Below are 20919 nucleotides of genomic sequence, written 5' to 3' on the forward strand. Positions count from 1 at the left end.
AGCTCTCTCGCCCTGGCTGGTGTGGCTTAGTTGGTTGAGTGGCATCCCATGCCCTAAGAGGTCACCGGTTCAAGGTCAGGGCACGTGCCCCGGGTTGCTGGCTCCATCCGGGTAGCGGGTGTGCAGGAGGCAGCCGATCAATGTTTCACTCTCACGTCAATGTTTCTCTCTCTCCCTCTCCCTTCCTCTCACTCTAAAATCAATAATAACATATTTTTTAAAAGAAAAGAAAAGCACTCTCACGGGAGCCAATTTGCAATGAATCTAGTGGAGCTTAAGCTTCAGAGCATCTTTGAATCCACCAGCTTAATAAAATGGTTCTTTTATGCCATCAACTTCGGAGTCTCATAGGTAACTGAAACACAGTTCTTCCTACAAACCAATAAGAGACCAAAATCAACATAAAAATGGTCAAAGGGTATAAACAAGCAAGTCACTAAGAGAAAACCCAAATGGCCAATAAACATATTTTTTAAATTCTCACTAGTAATTAGAAAAATGCAAACTGAAACAATGGTATAACATTTCACACAAGACTGACAAAACCAAAAAGTTGACAACTCCAGTATTGGTAAGTGGAAAAACAGGAAATCATACACTATTGATCTAATGGAAAACTAGCATAAACACTTTGGATAGCAATTTGATGAGATCTAGCAAAGTTGAACATACCCTTATAACTTATCGGTATGTATTTTAATTCATACGTATGAAGATAAATGCCTAAGGTTGTTCATTGCAGCATTTTTTTAAATTAAAAATTAGAAAGATGGTATATCTATACCATGCATTCTCAACATCAGCAGTATCATCCCTAAAGGGGTGAAAATTGGTTCTAAGAGGTGCCAAAAATCTAGATGTGGTTTGTGGTAGTGACCCTCCAAAACTCAATCCTATCCAACAAAAACCTTATTCCTTAGTTTTTAATTTCTCTTGTTGGGAGAAATTAAAATTGTGATTCATTTAAGAACTTGTAATTAATTAAATTTTTTCCTTGAAGGAGATAATAAAAGAAAGGTTGAAAAGCAGATTTATACAATGAAAAACCATATAGTTGCTAGAACAAATTTAATAAATTTACATGTATCAATATGGGACACATCTTGAACACAATGTGAATGAAAACAAATTACATATTGTTACATGCAATATGATGCAACTGATGTAAATACAAAGCAACACCCGGAACAATAATATATATTATCAATATATGCATAGGAAAGGTTTTTATTTTTATTTTTAAATATATCTTTATTGATTTCAGAGAGAGGAAAAGAGAGGGAGAGAGACAGAAACATCAATGATGAGAGAGTCATTGATCGAGCCCGCAACCTGGGCATGTGCCCTGACCAGGAATCGAACCCCGATCGCCTGGATCCCAGGTCGACGCTCAACCGCTGAGCCATGCCCGGCCGGGCCATAGCAAAGGTTTTTAAAAACTTGTGAGACAGGTCAGTAAGCTATGACAAGTGGTATAGGGAAGCTGAGACAGCAGAACAAACTGGCAGAGCAATTTATAACAGATACAGAAGGTCGCCTCCCTAGAGATAACATCCAGGCCTCAGTTGTATTTCAGCTCCAGACCTAGAAAAGCAGCAAAAACAGGTGGGCAACACCAGGACCAGCTGCAATGAATGACGACTCACTGCCCCGACACTGACCAATCAGTGGAGACCAGGACCTTGAAGGAGCACACCTAGGAAACTGATGAATATTCTACTGAAACCCTCCCCTGAGACCTCCTCTAAGATTCCCACCTGCAAGAGAGAAAAAAGGCCTCAAGACAAAGGACCTGCCTGGCCAGTTTGGCTCAATGGTTGAGTGTCCACCTGGAGGTCACAGTTTGATTCCAGTCAAGGCACAGGCCAAGGCTTGATCCCCAGTAGGGGGCCTGCAGTGACTGTCTCTCAACATTGATGTTTGTCTCTCTCCCTCCCTCTCCTTTCCTCTCTCTGAAATCAATAAAAACATATTAAAAAAAAAAAAAAAAAAAAGGACCCAGCCCACACTCTCCCTCTGGGGAACAGCCTCTGCCATTCCCTTTCTCCTCTTCTTCCTCCACTTCTTCCCCCATAGGCATGCATCTCCTAAACTGTAAGGGACCCCGCAAGACTTGTAACCAGGCGAGCAATGGGCAACTGTAGCTCGTCTCAGGCTAATCCTCTGAACCTGTCCCCAAGGCCCCCTTTTCTCTGGCTTCCCAGCAAGCTGAGGCAGCCCAGCCTAGGCTCTCCTGTTGCTTCCTCTATGCTAGGCCCTTTCTTGTTTTACTGTCCCCAGCTTTAATAAATGTTCCCTCATATTCACCTGGACTCATGTAGTGAAATCTTTCCTGAGTGATGTCAAGAACCCACACACTGCCCGGCCGGCATGGCTCAGCAGTTGAGCATCCACATATGATCCGGGAGATCGTGGCTCAATTCCTGGTCAGGGCACATGCCCAGGTTGTGGGTTCTATCCCCAGTGGGCAGCGCTGCAGGAGGCAGCCAATCAATGACCCTCTCATCATTATTTCTATCTCTCTCTCTCCTTCCCCCTTCCTCTCTCTGAAATCAATAAAAATATAAAAAAGAAAAAAGAACCCACACACTACCAGCCGGCCCTAGGCAGACCCGCTTAGGGCCACGTCCCCTTTCTGGCAACACTTGGATTGTATAAATGTTAGATTCATGATAATAGATGCCTCTGAGGAGGATGGGAGGGGAAATGAGATTAGGGAAAGGAAGTGTCAACATATTTATAATGTCCTATTTTTATGAGAAATTATCTGCCCGGCTGGGTGTGGCTTAGGGGTTGAGCGTCGACCTAGGATCCAGGCGATCGGGGTTCAGTTCCCGGTCAGGGCACATGCCCGGGTTGCGGGCTGCAGCCGATCAATGACTCTCTCATCATTGATGTTTCTATCTCTCTCTCTCCCTCTCCTTTCCTCTCTCTGAAATCAATAAAGATATATTTTTTTAAAAAGAAAAGAAAAAGAAATTATCTAAAGCAAAAGTTATGATCTCTTAAAATTTGTTATTTCTAAGCAATGGGCACTGGGGGCATTTATTATTATTCTCTCTGCTTTTCTGTCCCCCCCCAAAAAAAAAACTTTTAAAATTGAAACAAAATAAAAATTTTAATATTTCAAAAGTTTCTATTTGTTTTTGGTATGTGTTAAATTCTTCTGTATGAGTGGGTCTGTGTCCATGAAATACAATTTAGGAAGATAGAGTATGAATGGGTGAGGCAAGCAGTGTTTGCTTATAAAACAGATTTTAAACACACACACGCATGCACACATACATACATACATACACACAAACACTGCCTGCCTCCTGGCCCTAAAGATATTTGAGTTTACCTAGCCCAGAAACCCTTTGCTCTCAGGACCCTACAGACCTTTCCCCTTTCTCCTCTCTAGTCCCCAATCCAGGGGAGGGAATTTCTTCTTAGTGTGGTGAAGGTTCTTCTCCTTTCTCGTGCCCTTGAATACTTTGCCAAGGAAGTAAAATGCTTGGCAGGCATTTATTTGTTCACCCACCCTACCTTATTTGCCATATTTTCCCCCGAGGCAATAAGCATAAAGCCAATTAACTGCTTGATGGGGGGAAATAGAGGAAAAACAAAGTAGAGTGTCTTAGATTGTGATTTAAGGCAGCCAGCCATAGCTGCCAGGTTTGGAGTGCCTGCTGTGTGATAGGCACTGTACTCTCTAGATCCTTTTATAATCTTGTGAAATTTAAACTCACAAGATTTTTGCCTGGCCGGGCGTGGCTCAGCAGTTGAGCGTCTACCTGGGATCCAGGCGATCGGGGTTCGATTCCCGGTCAGGGCACATGCCCAGGGCATGGGCTCGATCAGTGACTCTCTCATCATTGATGTTTCTGTCTCTCTCCCTCTCCTTTCCTCTCTCTGAAATCAATAAAGATATATTTTAAAAATAAAAATTAAAAAATAAACTCACAAGAATTTAGAATAGGAACTTAAGGGTAGATAGTGATATGAACAAATAAAGACAAATTTGTCTCTCCATGCCCCCTTCTTTATTTGTCCATATCACTGTCTACTTTAAATTTCACTTTTCTACCCACTAATACCAAGCTAAATTATATATAAGCTGCCTTCCAGGAGAGCCTGGAACTTGGTTTTCAGAAAGCAGAGAAATACTCTTAGGAAATGGCTCAAGGAAATTGTTCCTATATAGGATAGTAATGGCTATCACCCAGTCAACTCTGAAAATCCTCAGCAGGTATGTATCCAACCTAAAGTTAGGAGACCACATGTAGGGAGACCAACCATCCATTTGCCTGAATCTGAGGGATTTTCCCAGAGGTGGGACTTTCAGTGCTAAAACCTGGACAGGCAAACCAGGATGATTGCTAGCCCTAAACCTGGGACAGAGTGAAGGTTGTAGGGTGGAGACCTAGGTAGGGAAGATGGCAGAAGTGAAAGCTAAGTGGCTTCCATCCACAGAAATGAATTTGAAGGACAATTTTGTTGAGTTTCCAATTTCAAAGGGTATGGATGTACCTAATAACCAAAAAGCAAAACTAGAAGACCTTAGGAAGATCTCTTAAGCTTTGTTAACTTCTTCATATTTGTAATTTATTATCCTTTGTTTCTTATTAGTGAGCAGAAGTAAAACCCTTGTGATTATAGGTTATTTTAATTTTCTTTTTGCTTTTCTTTTCATAATAATTCTAGTTAACATGTATCATGCACTGCTTCTTATATGCTAGAGAATGTTTAAGATGCTTTAAATGTATTAACTAATTTAATTTTTGCAATTAGCCTGGATGGCAGGAACAATTATTCCATTTAAGATGAGGAAACTATGGTTCCATTCCTGGTCAGGCAGGGCACATGCCCGGGTTGTGGGCAGCTGATCAATGACTCATCATTCATGTTTCTATCTCTCTCTCTTCCTCTCCCTTCCTCTCTCTGAAATCAATAAAGACATTAAAAAAAAAAAAAAAAAAGATGAGGGAACTAAGGCTTAGTTTGCTCAATGTCACAGAGCTTGAATTTGAGCTCTGGATACCTCATTCTTAAGCCCATATTCTTGTTAAGCTATACTGTCTCTTGAAACAGAGGGTTTTTATGACTTTGATTACATTTACCTTTAAATCCTAGTTCTAGAAATCATATATATATAGATATATAGATACATATATATCTATATATCCCTCAGAGACCTAGCCTTTTCCCTGGATAATCAGCAACCCCCCCAGGCAGCAGAAGATAGTAGCCCCGACTTGACTAATAGTCACATGGTCTGAACCTCTGGCAGTCTAAAGATAGCATCTTGACTTAAGTTATGTTTCAGATCCTGAGCCCTAAGAGGGAACAACCCCCTGGCTACCTTCCTATAAGACTGGACACAGGGCCCAGCCAGGCGTGGCTCAGTGGTTGAGCATTGACCTAGGATCTAGGAGATTGTGGTTCGATTCCTCGGGTTGCAGGCTCTATCCCCAGTTGAGGCCTGCAGGAGGCAGCTGATCAATGACGACTCTCTCATCATTGATGTTTCTATCCCTGTCCCTTTCTCCCTGTGAAGTCAATAAAGATATAGCAAAACAAAAACCAAAAAAATGCTCTTCTTTTCCTAAAGGCTTTGATATATCTTTTTTCCTTGCCTTACTATGATGGTTTTAAAATTGGTCCACAAATTCTCTGAGACTCCTCCCTTTGAGAGTTGGTGCCTAATTCTCCTCCCCTTAAGTGTGAGCTGGACTTAATGACTTGCTTTTGATAAGTAGAATAAAATGGAAGTGATGGAAACCAGGGAGACTAGGTCAGAAAAAGCACTGCAGCTTCCTCCCTGCTCTCCCTCTTGGATCACTCATGGCCAGCTGCCATGTCAGGGGGATGCTCAAGCAGTCCTGTGGAAAGGCCCAGGTGGTGAGGAACTGAGGCCTTTTGTCAACACCTAGCAAGGAACAGAGGCATCCTGCCAACAGCCATGTGAGTGAGGCATCTTCAAAGCAGCCAAGCCTTCAGACAATGCCTGGAGCCCCAGCCAATAGCTTTATTGCAACCTCATAAGAGACCCTGAGCAGAAGTACCCAGCTAAGCCTCTCCCAGATGCCTGACTCTAAGAAACTATAAGGTAATGTTTTTGTTGTTGTTATTGCTATTTCAAGCCTCAAAGTTTTGGGGTAATATGTGAAGCAGAAATATATAACTAATACTCTCACTCAGTTTCTTTTTCTGACTCCAGCTGATAATGTGACAAAACTTAAGAGTTTCACAGCTTGAGCACATTAGGGAGCTAACCATCAGAATAGAAAGGGGAACTAAATGACAAAGATATTTCATGGAAAAACTAGGCACATGACTGGATTAGTGTTTTAAAACAAGCATTCTAGCTGATTTGTGGCAAATGGATTGTGAGAGAACTGGAGTAGCATGGGAGAAAGGAGGTAAGCTATTAGAATAGGACAAGTGAGAGAGACCGAGGGCTTGGACTAGAATGGTAACTTGTGAGGATGGAGAAAGTAAATGGACACGTCTACCCTATGGGGAAGTTTTGTGTTCTGTGTATGGGGAAGACTGGGGGAGGGAAAAACAACCTGGCTTCTGTCTGCAATTGCTTTCTTCGGGGCACCAATGCCTTCTAACTGCTTAATCCAAAAAGCCAACGGCCTTTTTCTAATCTTCCTCCTCCTCGATATTACCTCCTTTGGCTTGGCTGGCAGGGCACTACCTGGCTTTCCTTCACCCTCTTGTACTGTCCCATCTCTGCCTTTCCTCCTGATCCCTTCATATCTAGTAAGAGCAACAAGTCTCTCCTTTACTCAGAGTTAAAACTTGGAGTTATTCTCCACTCTTCTTTCTCTTTTCTTTCTTCAGCATGTATTTGTAAAGTCCCTAATATGCACCAGATTCTATGTTAAACATTAGAGATACATTTGTGCAAAAAAGCATGGCCCCAGCTCGATGGAGTTTTCACTCCAGTGAGGAAGGCAGACATCAAACAATCACATAAGTGAATATATACAAATAGCATATGGTTTATCTTTCCTCTTCAACCTGCTTTAATTTTAAAATAACTTTATTTAAGTATAATTGGCATATAATAAACTGCAATATAAAAGTATACAATTTCATGAGTTTTGACATGAAACCATCGCCATAATGAATATATCCATTATCCCCTCAGGCGTCCTCATGCCCTCTTATAATCTCTCCCACCCTCACCCTCTCCAGTCCCTAGGCAACCATGGACCTGAGTTCCTTCAGTTTGAGTTTTCTTGAATTTTATGTAAGTGGAAACATACAGTATGAACTCTCTTTTTTTTGTTTGTTTGACTTTTTTACTCAACATAAATTTGAGATTCATTCATTGTTGCAGTATCATAGGGATGACCATAATTTGTTTATTCATGCACCTGGTGATGAACTTTGGGATTGTTTCCAGTTCTTTTTTTTTTTTTTTTTTTAATATATCTTTATTGATTTCAGAGAGAGGAAAGGAGAGGGATAGAGAGATAGAAACATCAATGATGAGAGAGTCATTGATCGGCTGCAGCCCACAACCTGGGCATGTGCCCTAACCAGGAATCGAACCCCGATCGCCTGGATCCTAGGTCGACGCTCAACCACTGAGCCACGCCCGGCTGGGCTGTTTCCAGTTCTTCACTGTTATAAATAAAGTACTAAGAACATTTGTGTACAAGTCTTTGTGTACCCATATGTTTCCTTTTCTTTGGGGTAAATATCTAGGAGTAGAATGACTGAATCATATGGTAGGTATATGTTTCACTTTTAATGAAACTGCCAAACTGTTTTCCAAAGTGATTGTAGCTTTACACTCCCACCCACAGTACATGAGAGGTCATTTCTCCACGTCCTCACCAACACCCAGCCCAGACTCTTTTGTTGTAGGTGTGTAGTGGTATCTCACTGCGGTCTTAATTTGCAATTCCCTAATGACTAATGACATTGAATATCTTTTCATGTGTTTATTTGTCATCCATATATCTTCTTTGGTGAATTCTCTGTTCAAATATTTTGCCTATTTTTTAAATTGAGTTGCTTGTTTTCTTATTATTGACTTTTGAGAGTTATTCACATGTCTGGATACTGTTAGGTATATTATTTGCAATATTTTCTCCTAGCTGGTAGCTTGTTTTCAGTTCTCTTAATGTCTTTCAAAGAGTATTAGTTTTTAATTTTGATGAAGTTCAATACATCAATTTGTTTTTTTAAAGAACTGTGCTTTTGGAATCATAGCTAAGAAACTTTGCCTCACCCAGGTCACAGGAAAGGGCAAACTGTAGCCTGAAGGAGTAGACTAATGGGAGCAAGACCAAAGACTGAACCAGCCACCTGGGCACTGAGCAAGGGGGGTGGGGAAGGAGGAAGAGACACAGTAGCAGATGATAAGACACTGGGTAGATTTCAGACAGGCAGAGTGGTAGATATGGTTAATTAGCATTCAGCACAGATTCTCATCTCCTTCAAGTGTGCTTTTCTATACTGCAGAGGCTGGAAAGCTAAGGATTATATTTCTCAGAATATCTTGCAGCCAGTCAGATGTACTCGGATGAGATTTAGAAAGTGGAAGTGAGACAAAGGCCATTCTACACTACTTTCACTATTTCTCCAGACGAGCAAGGTCATGAAGATATGACATATTTTTACAGTGGTGATCCAGTGGTGTCTCTAGCTTTGCAAATATTGAGAGGTGGTTGCATCAGAATGTAGCAGTAGCAATGTCCTGATCATAGTTTCCAGATCCCTGGATCAGAGTTGTAGCTGCTTGCTCTTAAACCCAGTCATCAGTGGAGACCTCCAGGCTCCCTCCTTGATTGTGGCAGAGGTAGCAGCTTCCCTGGCAGAGCATGTTCTGGAAGTCATTCCTGGAGTTTCAGCCCAGAGTAGGCCCCTCTAGACTTTTCAGTTGATTTTGTAAGCCCTTATGTCCTTGTATCCTTGAACTTCTTGGAAGAGTTTTTGTTTCCTGCATTGACCCTGAGTGGTAAGAGCAGTCAGATTGTATCTGAAAAGAATGATAAAGAATAAAAGGACTCCCATTGTGTGGGAAGGATATGACAATGTATGAAGTCATTCATTTGTTTAATGAGCATGTAACAGACGTGAAGTGGGTGTTATTGCTAGATACAGGAATATCAACTTGCCCTGAAGGAGCTTACCCAATCTGATGATGTTATGGTGTGATGATAAAGATATTTGGGACTCTGTGCTCACAGACATGTTCTCAATCAAATTTGGAGAAGTCATGAAAGAGGTGACGGGTGAGCTTTTTTTTTTTTTTTTTTTAATGAATGAGTAGGAATTAGTCAGCAAAGAGGAAGGGGAAAAATCATTCTATTTGTAATAGGGTAAATTGTTAAGAAAAACTTTTAAATATCTGTGTACACACTCCCCCCCCCCGCACATTCTCAGGAAAGTAAAGTAAAAAGGAGGTATGTGTCTCTAACGACCTTAGAGAAGGGAGCTAGGGATAGTGTAGGAGCTTCCTGGGTAGGGAGGTCGTAGATGGAGGCAGGAGTTTAATGGTGTTTTGAATAAGAAGATGGAAGCAGTTGACCTAAGAGAGATTCTGGGCTTCCCTAGACACTAAGGATAAGGCATCCTCAAGCTGGCCTCAACTTTTCAGTCTTCTTTATTCCCGCATTTCTCATAAGAGAATCGGCACATAGCCTTGGACATACTATTTAACTTCTTTTAGTCTGTTTACTCATCTCTATAATGAGGATAATGATAATGCCTCCCTCCTACAGTATAAAGCTCAAATCAGATAATGGCTGCAAAAAAAAGTTGTAAATTATAAAGCACTACAAAAATATTAGTCACTATTATCTAATAGGTCTTGTTGATTCTATCTCAGATGTATATTTCTGTTATAGACTGAATTGTGTCTTTTTCAAATTCGTATGCTGAAGCCCTAGCACCCAATGTGACTGTGTTTGGTGCCAGGTCCTTTAAGAAGGTAATTAAGGATAAAGGAAGTCTTAATGTGGGGCCATAATCTGATAGGACTGATGGCCTTATAATAAGAGGGAGAGACACTACGACCCTCTCTCTCTGGCTGTGCACAAAGGAAAAGCCACGTGAGGGCACAGAGAGAAGAGCTCTCACCAGAAACCAACCCTGATGGCACCTTGATTTTGGACTTCTAGACTCCAGGAAAGCAAGAAAATAAATTTCTGTTGTTTAAGACACCCGGTCTGTGGTATTTTATTATGGCAGCTCTAGCAGACTAATGTAATCATTCCCTCCAACTTTACTTCTTTTTATCCTCTCTGCCCTGATTTGGTTCAGGCCCTTGTTTCTCCATATCATCTCTGCAGACCTCTCTGTATTCTCAAATGCTGCTAAAGGAATCTTTCCAACTGTGTAGGACACAGAACTATTTACTATATAAAAGGCCAACTTCTCAGCTGAGCATGAGATGCCTCTTGAACTTGATTTGACCTGCCCTTCTAGCGTTGTTCCCTGTCCTTCCACTACACATTCTATACTTCAGCCTTACTGGAATTCTTAACATTGCTCGGATATTCTGTGCTCTTTCACGGTTCTCCATTTTGGCCTGTGCTGTTCCTCCTACCAAAATGCCATTTCCCCTTCCTGATTGTCCCTCCTTCCATCGCCTTCTCATCTCACTGTCTCACTTGTTCCCCTGGCACATCTATTCATCTTTCAGCCCTGGCTCAGGTGTCATCTGTCTCCTGAGGCTTTCGTTGACGGCTGCATCTTTGGTTCTCTCAGCAGCACTTTGTACACCCCTCTGTTACAACACTTACCACATATTTTGTAAACATTATTTTGAGAGTCTTTCCTACTAGATTGTGAGCACCTGAAAAAAAGATACCGATTCATCGCTGAATCTTCATTTGTACTCGAAACAAAGGAGGTACTGGATACATATGTCTTAAACAAACAAACAAAAACCCCGCAGTCCAGACAAGACATACACAAAAAATTAAGCAATAACAGGCAGTAGAGAAAACATGAGTTATGTATCTGGGTATCCTCTATGGCACCTAGCACAGTGTCTGCATGTAATAGACTCTCAGTAAATGTTGTTTAATTAAGTTTTAAATTAAAAGTAGAGAAAATAAGAGTCATAATCATTTAAATTTGGGAGAACTCCAGAATGGGGCTTAAAAGCTGGTACCCATGGCCCTAGCTGGTTTTTCTCAGTGGCTAGAGCATCAGCTCTCAGACTGTGGGGTCCCAGGTTCAATTCCATCCAAGGGCACAAACCTCGGTTGCAGGCTCGATTCTGGCCCCAGTCAGGACCGGTTCGGGGGGCAACCAATCAATGTGTCTCTCTCACATCGATGTTCCTCTCTCCCTTTCTCTCTCTCTCCCCACCTTCCACTCTCTCTAAAAAACAATGGAAAAATATCTTCAGATGAGGATTAAAAAAAAAAAAAGCTGGTACCCCTGAATATAACACCAATGATCCCATCTGGTGCCTTCAAACTTAGTCCACACTCCTCCATTTCTCTATCTTGCCTCCCTGGCTTCATACTGTGAGCTCTTTTAAAGTCAAGGGATCTCTTATTCATCTCTATATTTTGCATTCCTTATCCATCTGGCAAAGTATCTAGCCAGATGCTTTGCACATGATAGGCATCCAATAAGTGTTTGTTGCATTTTGTTAAAAACTAGATTATGCTGAACCCAGATGGCATTTGAATAGGCTGTGTAGAAAAAAACCAGAAATCCAAATCAGGGACACAGCAAAAGTGTATTCATTTCCCAGTACTGCACTAACAAATTACCACAAACTTGGTGGTTTAAAACAACGCAGATTTCTTGCGCGGCCGGGCGTGGCTCAGCCATTGAGCGTCGACTTAGGATCCAGGCGATCGGGGTTCGATTCCCGGTCAGGGCACCTGCTCGTGTTGTGGGCTGCAGCCGATCAATGACTCTCTCATCATTGATGTTTCCATCTCCCTCTCTCCCTCTCCTTTCCTCTCTCTGAAATCAATAAAGATATATTTTAAAAAAAAATTAATAAAACAATGCAGATTTCTTACCTTACAGTTCTACAGGTTAAAGTTCTGAGAATAGGCCTTACAGGGCTAAAATGAAAATGTTAAGGTTAGAGGTCTAAAATTGGCCTTACTGGGCTAAAATGAAAGTGTAAGCAGGGCTGTGTTCCTTCCAGAGGCTCTAGGGGAGAATTTGTTTCCTTGCTTTTTCCACTTTCTAGAGGATGCTGCTTGGCCCTACATTACTCTGACCTTTGCATCTGTAGCCACATCTTCTCTCATTCTGACCATTCTCCCTCCCTCCTATAAGAACCCTCATGATTACATTGAGCCCACCTGGATGACCCAGGATACTCTTCCCATCACATCTGCAAAGTTCCTTTTGCCATATAAAATAACATGCTCACAGGTTCTGGGGGTTAGGACAAGGGCACTCTGGAGAGCCATTATTCTGTCTACCCCAAGGCACAAAGCTGAAGACATAAGGATGCACAATGGATGTTTAGAGATGGACTTTTTCAGCTGAAGCAAAATGTTCATAGAATATTGGAGCCAGATAAGATAGGAAAAGTAGATTAAAGAGGCACTGGGGTTTAGAGATGATGCAGACCCCTGAACACCAGATCAAGTGTGGGCTTCATCCCTTATAAAGTAAGGAAGCTTTGAAGATGGATAAGCAAAGAGTTAATGATGAAAGCAGTAATCTACCAGACTCCAGAGGACGCTACAGTATGTAAATCTGGTGGTCAAACAAAATGAAAAACAAAAGGTTTGGGACAAGAGACCACACAAGGGTAAATACACTGCTGTTTACTGTCTTATCAAAGCTCTTTCTCTCTGCTAGATGTTCCTTGAGCATCCATAATAAGTGACTGATGAATTATTTCTCCTCATGAGTTTCCATTTTTTGCCTAGTAGAAGTCTTTGGTTGTGTTATAGAGCCTCTGCCCTAGAAGAGTCTGCTACAGCAGTTGGGAAAGTGTGTGTTTGGGTGGAGTAGTAGGAAAAGAGAGGTTAAGATGTGAGTTGGTTGGTTTATCCAACTAATTGGAAGAGGCTGAGCTTCTTGGAAGAGAGTTTCAAATGATCTGGGATGGTAAGGACTCCACTTTTTGGTTGTAAACAATAAAAGTAGACAAAAAAGTAGAATTTACCAGCTTTAAAAACATCAGAATGCTGATGATTTCCAAATTGATATTGCCAGCTTGGTTTTCCAGTCTCATATATATCCAATTACCTAGTGGCTACCTCTACTTGGATGGCCAATCAGCAAATCAAACTCAACATAGCCAAAACTCTGTTCCCAATTTTCTCTTTCCATCTCTCCTTCACCAAATCTACTCTTCCCACAGTCTTTCTCAATTTCAAGTAATGAGAACTCCACCCTCACAGTTGCTCAGGTAAAATACTTTGAGGTTTTCTTTCATTCACCTTCCACATCCAATTGGTCAAGGAATTCTATTGGCTGTACTTTCAAATCAATCAAGAATCCAACCACTCCGGGGCTTCTAGCCCAAGATGGTGATGTAGTAAGACCCTGAGTACCTCCTCTCATGAACACATTGAATTTGCACTGACAGACAGAGCAATTACCCTTGAAGAAGAACTGAGGGCTGATTGAACAGCTTCAGTACAACAAATGAGAGAGAGACCACACAGAAATGGTAGGAGAGCCGGGGGCCCTCCAGCCCAACTTAAGGCCTTGGAACCTGGAGGGATCACTGAAGGGGCACAGGGAAAAAACAGTGGTTTAAAGGACACCTAGTCTCTATAGGAGGGAAATCCATTTACTAACCCTAGAGCATCTGTCAAGGAGGAGGAGAGCTGTGGGAAGTTTCTCCCAATCTGAGCATCAAAATAAGTAATGATAGTAATGGATTATAGTCCATTGAATAAAATCAGAATCATGAATCCATTTTAGCAGAAGTAAATAAATAAGGGAGACAGGAAGTTCTTTATGGTAAAATGTTAACTAATAAATGCAGAAGAAATGATAGAATTTAAAAACTACTAATTGAGCCCTGGCCAGTGTGGCTCAGTTGCTTGGAGCATTGTCCGGTAAGATTCTTGGTCAGAGCACATACTCAGGTTGTGGGTTTGATCTGACCGATGTGTGTGTCTCTCTCCCCCCCTGCCCAGTCTCTCTCCCCTTCCTCTCTCTGAGATCAATAAAAATATCTTTTTTTTAAAAAAAACCACTATTTGACAATCACAATAATTTGATTCAGGCAAAAGCCATTAATGTTCTATAAGGAACAGGATATACACATAGCTTCAGATAATCTCCCCACAGGTTAGTTATTAACTACAAAGGGGAAAATAGTAACTAAGCAGAGAAACTTGGAGGACATGTCCAGGATGTGGTGATCAAAATTAACATCATCAACATGAGAACAACTCACAATTGCCTGTCACCTGGTAGGATCAATGAGAAGAAGATGGCATCACTTCTGGGGTTTTCCTGCCACCTATGCATAACCTGAATCTAATGAAATATCAGCCAAGTCCAAATCAAGGGACATTCTACAAAATAAATGACTCCATCTCTTCAAAATGTTAAAGTTGAGAATAAAGAAAAAAGGAGTAAAACTGATCTAGATGAAGAAAGACTGAAGAGACATGACCACTGAAATGCAACAGGTGATCCTTGATTAGATCCTGGACCTGAAAAATTCTTACTACAGAGACAAACAGGACAATGGATGAAATCTGAATAAAGTCTGTGGGTTGGATAACAGTGTTTTATCAATGTTAATTTCCTGATTTTGACACATCTACATTGTGGTTATGTATAGAGAATGTTCTTGATTTTAAGAAATACACGTGGAAGTATTTAGAGGTTAAAGAAAAAGAATATAAGCATTTCTCTCTGCCTGTACAGTTACTATCCTGCTCCAAACCACCATCATCTTTCACCTGTATTATTTTAATAGTCTACTAACTGGTATCCCTGCCCATACCTCTCTTGAGTTTGTTTTCAATGCAAGAGTCAGAATGATTGTTTGAAACATAAGTTCTCTGCTCAAAATCCTCCAATGGCTACCTAATCTATTTATAGAAAAGTCAAAGTCCTTACAATATCCTACAATGCCCTGCACAATATGGCTTCTGGTTACCTTTCTGACCTCATCTGTTACTACTCTTTCCCTTGCTCATTACACTCCAGCCACACTGGCCTCCTTGCTGTTCCTCTAACACATCAGGCATAGTATACTCTTGGCCATTCCCTCTGTCTGGGTCATTCTTCCCCAGGTATCCACATGGCTTACTCCTTCACTTCAGATTTTTACCCAAATGCTATCTTATTAGTGAGACCTTCTCTGATTGTCCTATTTAAAATTTCAAACTCCTCTTACCCCCTTTCAGTTTTTATTTTTATTAACACAGATCACTAACATCTGTACATTTTACTTATTTATTGCCCACTTCTCCTCCTACCCAGAATGAAAATTCCAAGGGGGCAAGATGTATGCGGGCTTTTGTTGTTGTCGTTGTTTATTTATTTCTAATATATCTTTACTGATTTCAGAGGAAGAGAGGGAGAGAGAGACAGAAACATCAATGATGAAAGAGTCGCCATTGATCAGCTGCCTCCTGCACGCCCCCAACTGGGGATGGAGCCCGCAATCTGGGCATGTGCCCTGACTGGGAATCAAACTGTGATCTCCTGGATCCTAGGTCAATGCTCAACCACTGAACTACATCCGGCCAAACATGTATGCGTTTTTTATTCACAGATGTATCTTCAATGCCTAAAACAGTATTTGACATATAATTAGCTTTTCAGTAAATATTTGTTTTTTAAAAAATATCTTTATAGATTTCAGAAAGAGGAAGGGACACAGAGAGAAACGTCAATGATGAGAGTCATTGATCGGCTGTCTCCTGCATGCCCCCTACTGGGGATCAAGCCTGAAACCAGGGCATGTGCCCTGACTGGGAATAGAACTGCAATCTCCTGGATCATAGGTGGATGCTCAACTGCTGAGCCATGCCAGCTGGGCTCAGTAAATATTTGTTGAATAAATAAATGAAAAGTCCAGGTGATGACTTCAGGCATGGTTCTATTTAGATTCTCAGTATGTTACTAGAACTCCGTCTTTATCTCTTAGCTTTGCTTTCCTCTGCATTGGCTTCATTCTCAAGCAGGCTCGAGGTATGGTGGATGATGGCATGAGGGCCAGCAGCTCCAGATTTACATTCTAGCAATTCAGCAGCCTTAATGGAAAGAGAGTGCCTCTTTCCTGATTGCTCCAGTGAAAGCCTTAGAAATGAGTCATGTTCGGCGTTTGGGTCAAGTGCCAATCTCTAAAACAATCTCTGAAGATAGAGGAAGAAAATCCTGTGACTGGCCAGGTCTGGGTCATGGGGCCCCCTGGAATTGGGGTAAAGTTCAGGTCTACATGGACTGAGAATAGGAGAGAGGTGGTTCCCTAAAAGCAAATGGGGTGCTATTACTTGAGGAAAAGGGATAGCGGCTAGGCTGGCAGAAACAACAGATGTCCAGCACATACATCATCAATGATGACCCACCAGCAGACCTAGTCTAGAACAGCATTCTCCTCTTGCCCCTCCATTTTCACATCCAGCAGATGTACCTCTGAACTTTGGTCAGGTTCTCTCTTCCTAAATGCCTTTCACCTGTTTCTGTCAGTGTCTTCCTCATCCCTCAGTGCCAGGTTCGAATATGATCTCCCTGATAAAGACTTCTGACAGATGTGTTCTCTCTCCCTCTTCTGAGCATCCTAGTTATTCCACTTCCCTTGTAGTTATCTTTTCACACTTTGCCCTATATTTTGCTTATTTGTATACCTTGTAAGCTCCTTGTGGAAAAGGGCCGGGGTCCATTTCCCAACTGTCCAAACTGAAACCTCACACCCTCCGCAATTGCAGTGATTAGATGGGCACCAGGGCCGCCAGGGCGCGCTAGGCGCCAGGCGCGAGGCCGCCGGGGGCGGGAGGCGCTGTGATTGGCAGGAGCGGTCGTCAATCGGGCGCAGGCGGGAGCGGGGCGGGAGGAGGGGCCTGCATGAATGGGGCGCGCGGCGAGAGGGCTCCAGTCGGCGCTCGCGGGGGAAGAGTCGGGACAGGGAGTGGGTGGGAGGAAGCGGAGGGGGGTGGGCGGGGGAGGAAGGGAAAGAGCGCGGGGGGCGGGGAGGGGCAGAGCCGGGTTGGTGCGCGGAGAGAGGCGAGGCGCGGGTGTGAGCTAGAGCCGTGGCGGCCGCGCCGGTAGCTTGAGTGCCGCTGTCCGCTGCGCGGCCTCCGCCCTCGCCGCGGGCCGTCGCCTGCGGGACCCCGAGAAGCCCCCGGCGCTCACGACCGGGCCCAGGAGTCAGGACTGGGAATCGGCGCTGAGAGAGGAGCCGGGACCGAGCAGCCGAGCCCAAGGCTCCCGGGAGTGGAGGTGGGGGGCTGAGGCCCCCAAGGGGGCCCCGCGGCGATGGGCAACCTGGAGAGCGCCGATGGGGGTCCGGGCGAACCGCCCTCTGTCTCGCTTCTGCCGCCGCCCGGCAAGATGCCGATGCCTGAGCCCTGTGAGCTGGAAGAGAGGTTCGCCCTGGTGCTGGTGAGAGCGGAGCCCAGTCCCTTCCCCCTCCTACCGCCCCCCAGGTTCCAGCGCCCGGGGTGGGATTTGGCCGCGGTTCCCCCTCCGGCCCACCCCTTCAGTCAGGGCTTCCGACAGACCCCATCCTCCAGTGCTTTTCTGGGAACCTCTGAGCAGCCGCCGGCCGGCCCCGACAGCCCGTCGGGGACCTCCGACTGAAGTCTCAACCGCTGGACACTTAGGAGGAGGGGTCCCCAGCCCGGGACCGCCCCAAGAGCCAAACTTCTTCCTCCCCCCATCCTTCTGCTGCGCTTCTCACTTCTCCCCCCTTCCCCGACAGTCTCCCCAGGTCCCTAGGAGTCTCATTCCTAAGCCTCGGGCTGGTGAGGGGGAATTCAGAAGCTTGGGGCCGGCCCACTCTTCAGCCTAAGTCAGGGCTCTGACTGGGGAGACCGCCTCTCGCGTTAACATGGAGGCTTTCCAGGGAGTGGGTCCCACTCCCAGCCCCGACCAGATGTTTGGGGGAGGTTATAGGGAATGGGGAGGGGGCTGGCAGATCTTGAAGGAGGTGGAATAAAGAGTGATGCCATTCTACTTATTTAGAGAACGGCCTGCAGGCATCCTGTAAAGTTATTGTGGATTTGCCTAAAAGGGCTGAACATGTGGATAAGCCATTTCACTAGTGTATTTTTCCAATTGAAACAATACACAAACCGTCCCGCCTACACCCCCCCCCCACACACACACTTTTTATGTTAAGCCCTAGTGGCTGATTTTGTATTCTTTGCCTGTGTTTCTTTTTAGTCTTTCTGTAGGTTCCCAAATGATCTGCATAGATGAGTTTTTAGAGCTCACTTTGGGATTTTCTTTTGGTATGGGAATTGTACGTTGATGCTGGTGGCTCAGTGGATAGAGAGAATCTGAGCTGGTATCACTGGGATGGAGCAAGAAATATGTCAGAGCGAGAAATGAAGTTTTGGAGAAAGTGAACTAGGTGATGGGATATTTGCTAACAGAGGTAAAATAAAAGACTTGGGGAAATAGTTCTCAGTTCCTCAAATAACTCTCTAAGAGGCAGTGTTAATGCTGCTGTTATTGTTGGTATGGCCTGAAGGGCTGACTTTGCCTTTGCCCATGAGGAGGGATAAGTTGTGGACTTAGCAGCCTTATTGGATTTCATGTGCCTTGGAATAGGGAGATTAGATCTGTTGGCATCTGTTGGAGCTGTCTGGAGATCCTGGTCTCTCTGATGTGGAGAGCCTGACATCGGTCCACTGGCACCACAGCCAGATCAGAGAGCGTCCACGAGGTTCCAGGGGGAAGCAGTGTTACTGGCACCTCTCTGCACCTCTCTGCCCACCAACTTTGTGGAGGGCCAAAGGGATCTGGGCCATATATCCTGTGGCCCTCTGCATTTCCCCTAACCTCCTCAGGGGGATGGGGTGAGTCAGTGATTACTAATGTGCTGTGACCATCTCAGAGGCTTGAGGAGAGCCTGGGACTTGGTGCCCTTGAGAACAAGAGCTCAACTGTTGGGAAAAACAGTGGGAGGGAATCTGCACTCCAGTGGGGGTGTGAAAACCCCCAGTGAGCTGGCATGAGGTAGCCTCAGAAATAGAAGAGAGAGAAAGAGGTGGACTGGGTGCGGGGGCTGCCTTAGGTAGGGGCTGCCAGGCCGTTTGTTGTGTGAGCTCAGAACCAAAGTCAGTCATGCCCTCATGGGAGCTTGGTTGATAAATTTGTTTAGTTGGCAAGTTGATGGCTTAGTATCCATGAAATGCACGTGATTACTAGCCAGAGTACCCGGAGAGCCCAGGTTAAGCAGGGGACTGGACCACCCACTTGCAAGCCTTCCTTTCTGTATAAAGTTTTGATTTGTTTTCTTGTGGCTTTTGTTTTGGTCTTGTTTCTGTGTGCCTGAGCTGCTGCTGATAGGGGGTTGGAACAGGGCAGGCCGGGGCTAGTTAGCTGTCTTAAGAGAGAAGGGGATTTTACCTCACTTTTCCAGCACAGGGAAATTGTGCTTTCTTGGGACTTGAGTTCTCTGGGGGCTCTTAAAGATCTCTTTTTCTTTGTTACTGAAACATGCCCTATATGCTATCCTTCAGGAGCAATACTGGCTGTTGGATGTTTGACCCTGGAATAGTCTCAGGTGTATTTCTTGAACAGTCAGGAGGAACAGAGCATAATAGAAAAAGCCAGGACACTATCTTAGCAATTGTCTTAACCATTCTGAGCCTCATCTATAAATTTTATAGATTTACTTATCTGTAAATTGGAGCTAATAATAGCCATACTGATGATGGTATTGTGAGAAATAGGTGGGCTGTGTGTAAGGTGCTTGGCACCCAGTGGGTACTTAATATAGATTAGCTGCTTTTTTGTTTTTTAAACATTTTTTAAAAATATTTTTTTAATTGATTTTGGAGAAGAAGGGAGAGGAATAGAGAGATAGAAACATCAGTTCGCTGCCTCCTGCACTCCCCCTACTAGGGATCAAACCTGCATCCGGAGCATGTGCCCTGACCTAGAATCCAATTGGCCACCTCTTGGTGCATGGACAACGCTCAGCCAACTGAGCCACACTGGCCAGGGCTGCTGCTTTTCTTTCCCAGATTGTCAGTTTCACTATGATTCATTTGCTTTCAGAAAAAGCCAAATAGTATTTGGGGGGTTTGTTAAAGTGACATACTGGTGTCCTGGTTAAGCATCTGGACTTTCAAGTCAAAGGGGGCTCAAATACTGGCTCTCCAGTCTCTAGTTAGAAAAGTGTTTGACCTCAAGCAAGTTACTTCATCTCTTTTCATCCCAGTTTCCTCTTATAAATAGGGATAATAATTGTATTTGCCACATGAGATTGTTATGTGGATTTAATGAAACTGGAAGTCAAGTACTTAGCAGAGCCTGCATCTACTATATGCTCAGTAAATAGTAGTTTTAAATATGTAGTTCTTAGCAGTGACTCAGATCTGAGACCACTTGTATTCCCAAAATGGGATTTTAGTTTAGAAATCTGATGAAGCCAGTCTCAGGATATGTCTGCTGCTGTCAGATGGAGGGCCTCCCCAGTCCTAGTGTATCTATGGAAACCCCCCTGAAAAGTACCCTGGTTGGGGAAGTTGTATCATTGCTGAGTCAAGACCACAGGCTCTCAGCTTTCTGATGTAGACTCATAATCTGACCCACAGCCTGTCAACTCAGGTTGGAGAGCTCGAGGCCTGAGGCCATGAGGTGATTTGTTCAGGACATTGATCCCAAGAGTCCTAACCCAGTCCAGGGTTTTCTACTGATGTGCTGTAATACTGATCCCCTCATCCCTGGGTGTAGCTGAGGTTCCAGATTGGTCCCATCTGGCTTCCACCATACCCCATGTAGTATACAAATATTATTTTCTAGGTGTGCCACGATATGAAAAAGGTT

General features: G+C 43.7%; 1 protein-coding gene across 2 annotated transcripts in view; it reads left to right on the forward strand.

Moving 5' to 3' along the window:
- The first annotated feature begins 17142 nt into the window (after positions 1–17142).
- Positions 17143–20919, forward strand: part of FMNL3 (formin like 3) — a 56816-nt gene continuing 53039 nt past the window's right edge. For both annotated transcript variants that reach the window (XM_016201253.2, XM_016201254.2), the window contains exon 1: positions 17143–17520. In XM_016201253.2, coding sequence (XP_016056739.1) covers positions 17395–17520 — 126 coding nt within the window. In that variant the 5' untranslated portion in view covers positions 17143–17394. The remainder of the gene's footprint in view (positions 17521–20919) is intronic.

The sequence above is a fragment of the Miniopterus natalensis genome, chromosome 2, assembly GCF_054644295.1.
Source record: "Miniopterus natalensis isolate mMinNat1 chromosome 2, mMinNat1.hap1, whole genome shotgun sequence".
Taxonomy (NCBI): Eukaryota; Metazoa; Chordata; class Mammalia; order Chiroptera; family Miniopteridae; genus Miniopterus; species Miniopterus natalensis.